The 7,510-nt window shown below is 47.0% G+C and overlaps 1 protein-coding gene across 1 annotated transcript; it reads left to right on the forward strand.

Moving 5' to 3' along the window:
* The first annotated feature begins 1,991 nt into the window (after positions 1–1,991).
* On the forward strand, positions 1,992–5,683 carry LOC110310097 (olfactory receptor 8S1-like). Its single transcript, XM_021182792.1, has 2 exons — positions 1,992–2,755; positions 5,521–5,683. Exons 1-2 carry the CDS (start codon positions 1,992–1,994, stop codon positions 5,681–5,683), a joined length of 927 nt encoding a protein of 308 aa, XP_021038451.1.
* Positions 5,684–7,510: the final 1,827 nt, after the last annotated feature.

Consider the following 7,510-nt stretch of genomic DNA (forward strand, 5'->3'; position numbering starts at 1 on the left):
GTGTGTGTGTGTGTGTGTGTGTGTGTGTGTGTGTGTGTGTGTGTGTGTGTGTCTGTGTGTGCTCAAGTGCATTTGTGTGTGTGCATGCTCGTGTGTCTGTGTGTCTATGCATGTGCATGTGTGTGTTTTCAGAATTTTGTGCCTATATGCAATGCATATACCTATAACCTACTCATATATCCATGATATTTTTATATAATAATAGAACTAAAACCAGAATACTGGCTGCCTCAGGGCCCTCTTGTGTGATGTAACCCACTACAAGGGCAACACAGAGAAAGAGTCAGCCACGAGGACCCACTCAGATTCAGAGCGGACCTGCTTAAGGGTCTCTCTAGGGACTTCCTTCATCCTCTCAGGTCTGAGGATGACTCCAAGTCCCTCTGGCCATTGTTATTTGTAAGTGGAATTTTGGAAAACTACCCTTCCCCTTGGACATAAAGACTATGGGGATGAAGCCTTATTCAGAAGTCTCCTGTGAGCTAGAGAGACAGTTCAGCCATTAAAGGCTAAGGCTCATCACCAAAACTTAAAGAGCTCAGTTCCCAGAAGTCCCTTGCCTGCATCCCCTAGGACTGAGCCGAGGGGAGCCCACAGAAACCAAGTCATACCTGTGCCTTTGTGCAGCACTGGAAAGGATGTGTTCCATGCATCTTCCTCCGAACACAGCAGGTTTGGGCCTTGGGATCCGGGTAAGGATAAGCCTTATTCACATCCATCTTTCCCTACAGCTGCCCAGTCGGGGACCCCAGAAGGGGAGGAGTCATAAGGAGAGAGAGATCAGATCCCCACTTATGAACCTGAGTTATCTTTTGAGAAGAAGAGAGGCACCTTCTTTTCCTTCCTCCGGTCTCAACTGAACCTTGTCCATTCTACCAAGTACCGTTTACCCCTCCTCCCTTGGGGGAGATGATAGCTGTAATGTGCAGAAGCTGAGTGGTCTAAATTTGGTAGGGCTTCATCCATATCTAATTCAGAGAATCTCAGGTCTTGGGCTAAACCCTGAGAGTGCAGTGAAAACCGAGCACATTGTAGATTTGCTGAAACTAGAATTCTTTGGAAGGGCTGATGCACACACACATCCTGAGCCTCTGTTTTGAGGGCTTCCCCCATCTAGCTTCCATTAGACTGTGTGCCACTTCTGCTTGGAGTAGCATACAGGGGGACAGGGATTTCTATTCAGTAGTAAACGCACCCAAAAAAGACAATGTCTTTCTTAGGGTGTCTAAACTGGAACGGACCTTGGAAAACATCTATGTTTCCAAATGTTTCCCTTACATTTATTGGAGGTGGTGCGTGAATCCACTGCACGTATGTGAAGCTCGGAGGATAACATGTAAGGGTCGGCACTCTCCTCCCACCCCATGGGTCCCAGGGACGGAACTCAGATCATCAGCCTTGGTGATCAAGCATCTTTACTGGCTAAGACATCTGACCTACTCTACTAAATCGTTTTTATGAAAAATTCAAGTGATTTACAAACCCATGAAGACAGAGAGAGGGCGTGTACCTCATGCTGTATCAACAGCGCTTCCAGCAGTTATTCAGACATCATTATGGTCTGTCATCCAGACAGCCAGAACGTTTGCTGCTGATTTGCTGTGCTGGTCAATCCTCCTGCGACTGCAGCTTGACTCCCTTTGGAAGCAGAGCAGAACACCTCTCAGTGTCCTGGGGTCTGTCCTCAACTTCTTCCCGTTCTTTCTCCTAATTTCTAACCCTCCTTCTCCTTCCCTGCCTTCCCAGGTCTCCTCTACACGCTTTCCACACACCTTCTCCCCTTTGGCCAGGATCTCACTGCTCTGAGCAAGAAAGAGCTGAGGATCCCACACAGAAGGAAAGCCACATCCGGGCAATCCCCTCGCCCCGCCTGGCCCACCCTCGAGTCTGCGCAATTCACCATCCAGAAGCTCCGTTTACCATCCTGGGCACACAGGGCACAACACAGCTGAGCAATCTTCTCAGTACTTGTCCCTCAGCTTGCATGCTTCATGGAAGTTAGAAATGTCACTGAGTTCGTGCTCCTGGGTCTAACCAGCAACCCTCGGATCCAGGTGCTGCTCTTCATACTGTTCTTGGTGATTTACCTCCTGACCCTCTCAGGGAACCTGCTGATGCTGCTGCTAATCAGCTCTGACGCCCACCTTCGCACCCCCATGTACTTCTTTCTGAGGTACCTCTCCTTCATGGACGCTTTCTACTCTTCCGTCATTGTGCCTAAGTTGCTAAGTAACCTTACCTCTGAGCGGAAGACCATATCCTTCCTTGGGTGTTTCATTCAGATCGCTCTGGTCATATTTTCTGGGGCCACCGAAGCCTGCCTCCTTTCCGCCATGGCCTATGACCGGTTCCAGGCTGTGTGCCACCCGCTGTTGTATGTGGTCACTATGAATGGAAAGGTATGTTCTGGGATGGTGGCTGTATCTGGGGCCATAGGAATGTGTGTCGGCCTGGTTAACACCCTGCTGCTAGCTCAGGAGAACTTCTGTGGCCCGAACGTCATCCACAATTTTGCCTGTGAGCTTCCTCCAGTGCTCTTGTTGGTCTGCTCTGACCCCCACACTACTATTGCTGCGATCCTGACCACCTTGGCGACCTTAGGTTTTGGTTCACTCGCCCTCCTGCTGGGATCCTACAGCCGTATCATCAAGACAGCCCTGGGCATCAACTCGGCCACAGGTCGGAGCAAGATCTTCTCCACGTGTTCTTCCCATTTCCTTGTGGTTACCATCTTTTATGGTTCAGGAGTGTTCAGGTGTGTCATGCGGTAGTTCTTACTCATAGTGCTGCGTGTCCCTCTCCTAAACTGCCCTTGACCTACCGAACAGCATTGCCATGCAGCAGGAAAACACCATCCTGAAGGAATTCCAAAGGCTTGAGCTCCTATACAGCTCTGCAGGTTTTCGAAAGGGGAAGGAGGAAGGGAGAGAAAGGAAAGAGACAAGGAGGGAGGGAAGGATGGAGGGAGGGGCAAGGAGAGAGAGAGAGAGAGAGAGAGAGAGAGAGAGAGAGAGAGAGAGAGAGAATGAGAATGAGATCCTGTAAGCCAGGCATAGGAGTACATACATGCCTATAATCCCCAGCACTAAGAGGGTCACAAGTTCAAAGCCTGGGTGGCCCAGTGAGGCCCTTTCTCCAAAAGAAAAAGAAAAGAATCCATTTTTTCCAAAGGCTGAATTGTCTGTTCTAGAAAGGAGCTTAGACAAAGACTAAACATTTTTATACTTTATTAATCTATGATTTGAGAGCTCTCAAAGGGAAATGCAGAATCTTTGGTAGACTTTGATGTAGTGCTAGACAAAGAAGAGAAGCACAGCATCTTTGAGGGAGACACCAGCTCTCTTTCCTGCAAGGGAAAGTTTGCCCACACTGTGATTATTTGACACTAACTGTTCACTAACTTCCAGATGTGGCCGGGCTCCGTGTTGGCGTGTAATCTCGCTGCCACAGTTATTATTAACCTCCATGTCAGGCAGACAGCTTGAGTTTGCAGAGTGAACAGAGTATTCGTCAGAAAGCCCCAAACAAGATGGCTGTGACCCCAACTAAGGATATTTCACGGTCTCCCCCTTTCTCAAGTATAAGCATCTCTAACCATCGAGCTTTTCCCTACCAAGAGACAGATAAATAACGCCTGTGCTTCTGCTCCTGAGCTGGACATGAATCCACTGTCCAGTGTTTGTCTCCTTTGCTGTGTCTGGGAGAGAAATGATAAGATAAAGCTGGATGTGTGGGAGCGCTCACCCAAGCCTGGGGATAAATGTCACAGATACCGTAAAGCAGCAATAAGGTTCCTCCTACTTATTTCACAGAAATATTAGAAAGATAGATGACTAAAAATTATAGCTAGATGAATACCTTCCCCTTTAAGACTACTTGTGTCTGTGTGTGTATAATGTATGTATGTGTGTATATATATGTATGTATGTGTATGTATATGAGTGTTCATGTGTGTATGTCTGTGTTTGTGTATATATGTGTGTATGTTCATGTGTATGTATGGGTATGTGTGAGTGTGCATGTATGTGTGCCTGTGTGTGTATATATGGGTCTATGTGTATGTATGTGTGTATGTGTATGTATATGTGCACATGAATGTGTGTGTGTATGACTATATGTGAGTGTATATCTGTGTATGCCTGTATGTACGTGTTTGTATGGGTATATGTGTGTGTATGGGTGTATGTATCTGTGAGTGTGCATGCATGCATGTGTGTCTGTGTGCATGTGGGTGTGTGTATCTGTGCATGTGCATGCACATATCACATGTGTGCAGAGGCCTAATGAGGGCACTAGATCCTCTGAAGCTAGAGGTACATGTGGTCCTGAGGTCTCTGACATGTGTGCTCCAAACTGAACTACAGTCCTTCATTAATGCAGCCGTATTCTCAACCACTGAGCTATCCCCAGTCCCTGGATATCTTTAAAATTAAGTCCACAGAGTCCATAAGGAGCAAGCACTCTTGATAAGTCACATTTGTCCCGATGAAGATAATGCCGTTGAAAAAGTAATAATGTTTCTTGGGGAAATAACCCAAGGGATACTTAGATATGCCCAATGATTTAATCTCAGGATGTTAAAGTCATATGTTCTGCTTAATCCACTTTCATCTCTCACTTTATTCACCGATTTGGGCTCCTTCTCAAGCCAAAGAAAAATAAAACTAAAAAAAAAAAAATGTATTCCACCAGGCATTATAAAAATAATGTGCTGGGACTGAAGAGATGGCTCAGTGGTCAGATGCACATGCTGCTCTTGCAGAGAACCCAGGTTCAGGTCCCAGAACCTACATGGTGGCTCACAACCATCCTTACTTCCAGTTCCAAGGGACCAGGAACCCTCTTCTGGCCTCTGTAGCTACCAGTCATTCACACGGTGCACATACACATATGCACACAAACACTAATACACAGATGATGGTGATGATGATGACGACAATGGCAACGACAATAGGCTATGATTGTGAGAGTAATCCTCAGAGCCATGCATGTGGGAAACAATGGCAGTATTGTGAACTAGACACATAACTGAAGTTACGAGAAACTGAAGTTGCAAGAAACTGAGTGAGAAACTGAGTGAGAACCTAGTGTGTCCGAATTCTTGTGAATATAGAGAAAAGGTAGTATTGTTGTCATGGCTACAAGCCAAGATGCTTGGAAGAGTTGGAAGTGCGGTAGAAACACTTTAGTACGATCCTAACCTGAGCCCCTTAGTACACAGAACTTGTTCTCGGCTGACTCCTCTCTGTGATCTCACCCGTGCTTGGAGGCAAGTGAAGGCAGAAATGACTGACTTCCCAGTGTGGGAGTGAGGTTCCACACTAACACCCAGCCTGACCACAAAGAGAAGTTAGCAAACAGTTGGCCTTGGGAGAGCTCATCAGTTGCCATGGTGATGGTACCCTGAGGTGCCAGTTGTGCGCTCAGTGAGAGTAGGATGGACCACAGCTCCTAATGGAGTTGTGATCCTCGTCCTGAGTTCCTGAGTTCACGTCGCTCCTTTGTGTAATTCCTCCTAAGGTACATGACTCCAGCATCTGGCTCAGCCTTGGAGCAAGTGTTGTCTTTGCAGTACAGTGTGGTGACCCCACTGCTAAATCCCCTCATCTACAGCCTGAAAAACAAGGACGTCAAGGCGGCTCTGAGGAGGATGCTGAGCCGGAAGTCCAGACTGACCTTGTAGCCAGACTCGCCTTCTCCATCGAGGATAGGAGTTGTAGAGGGGAAAGGTGCTAGAAGAGGTCTTGCCCACTGGGCCACCTCCATGTCACCTCAAGAATAATTTCTCTCCCTCCACTGCCCTGCCCCCTAGTGGCAGGATATTAGGAAACATCCAGAATAGAGCGGGTGATGCCTGAGATATCCGAAAGACCCACTTAGTACATTAGGAAATCCTCGGAGCTAGACTCTTCTACAGCTTTTTTTTTTTTTTAATGAAACAACCTGTCAGACCACCAGTGAGGATAGTGCCACGTTCTGGGTAAGTAGCACCTTGTCTGAATAAGACTCAACTCCAATTTGTTTCCATCTCCCCTACCACCACCACCACCACCACCACCCCAAACAAAAAAATCCATTGCAAGATCTAAACCTGCAAGTAAGTGAAAAAGAAACAAATTAACTGTGTCTCTAGAGCCCTGTCTTCATTCATAAAAGCAGTACCGGGAGCAGGGCTCACCAAATCCACAGTCGGTACTTGTGAACCGCCTAAGGGATGAATGAAGAAGTAGTGAATCCACCTGAAGATGCCTTGTCCTGCGTGGGCCTAGGAGACCCGGAAGGTGAGGACCACCAACTAATGTTAAGTTTCCTGAGGACAGAACTTCTAATAACTTCTGGGCCCCTGTGGTCTAGTACATCGTTACTTAATAGTTACATTAGATAGGTGACAGAGATTAATTAGTAAGTGGTGGAGGAAGGGAAGGGAGAGAACATCTGAAAAGGAACACTGCCTTTGCAAGTGATGTGTCAGAGGAAATATCCCAGAGGAGAAATCGTTAGAGGAGAGACTCCATCTTGTGGAGCACTGACCTGAGTCCTCACTGTGAGCTCAGTGGATACTATATGACAGATCTTCCTCAAGCCTTCCCACCTCCCACCTGAACCTCCTGCCTGGGGTTTGGAACTGTTCCAGACCTAGAGGAAAGAGAAGTTGGAGAAGCAGAACAAATGCCCAGCTGCCAGCCTCCAGGACACTCTGCTCACAAGAAGTCATCCCAGACAGAGTGGCAGTTTCCCATCCGGCTTCTTCCCAGATACCAAGAGGACTGCCCATGTCAAGTCTGCTGCTGTAAGCACGGAGAGTGTGGCTTGGTGGTAGGACATGTGTATAGGAAAGGAAGAAAACAGCTCCCTCATCATCCCATGTGAGGTGACAGCAGGTGACAGCATTTCACTTGGAAGAAGGAAGGGGGGAGGAGCTAGCTAGTGCTAGCTGTCTGTCAGACGGGATAATCACGCTCGACTGAGTCACAAAGGTAACATTTGTTCCCACAAGACAACTTATAATTCTGCGAATGCCATGTTAATTATTGAGTAAATAAAATACACAAGCTAGTGGGGGAAAGAAGAACAGACTAGGCACAAGTGTGTGCCTGAGAGTAGCAAATGCCCTCTGCTGTCGCTTGGACAAAAGAACATTATCAGTGTGCCTTACTTAGGAAGTGGTTTCCACTTACACAGAAACTGAACCGAGGGAAAGAGCAGTTGAAAGACTGCCCCACCATCCTGATACATAACAGGGATGGATATACACGCATTTTATTTTTATTTTTATTTTTTTTATTTATTTATTTTGGTTTTTCAAGACAGGGTTTCTCTGTGTAGCCCAGGCTGTCCTGGAACTCACTCTGTAGACCAGGCTGGCCTAGAACTCAGAAATCTGCCTGCCTCTGCCTCCCAGGTGCTGGGATTAAAGGTGTGTGCCACCACGCCCAGCTACACACGCATTTGTTTTGTTTTTTTTTTTAATTACGTATTTTCCTCAATTACATTTCCAATGCTATCCCAA

Source organism: Mus caroli, chromosome 15 (genome assembly GCF_900094665.2).
Source record: "Mus caroli chromosome 15, CAROLI_EIJ_v1.1, whole genome shotgun sequence".
Classification (NCBI taxonomy): domain Eukaryota; kingdom Metazoa; phylum Chordata; class Mammalia; order Rodentia; family Muridae; genus Mus; species Mus caroli.

Coding starts and splice junctions, on each gene's coding strand:
- LOC110310097 (XM_021182792.1), top strand. CDS start 1,992: ATGGAAGTTAGAAATGTCACTGAGTTCGTGCTCCTGGGTCTAACCAGC. Junction 2,756..5,520: donor TATGGTTCAGGAGTGTTCAG/GTGTGTCATGCG, acceptor ATTCCTCCTAAG/GTACATGACTCCAGCATCTG.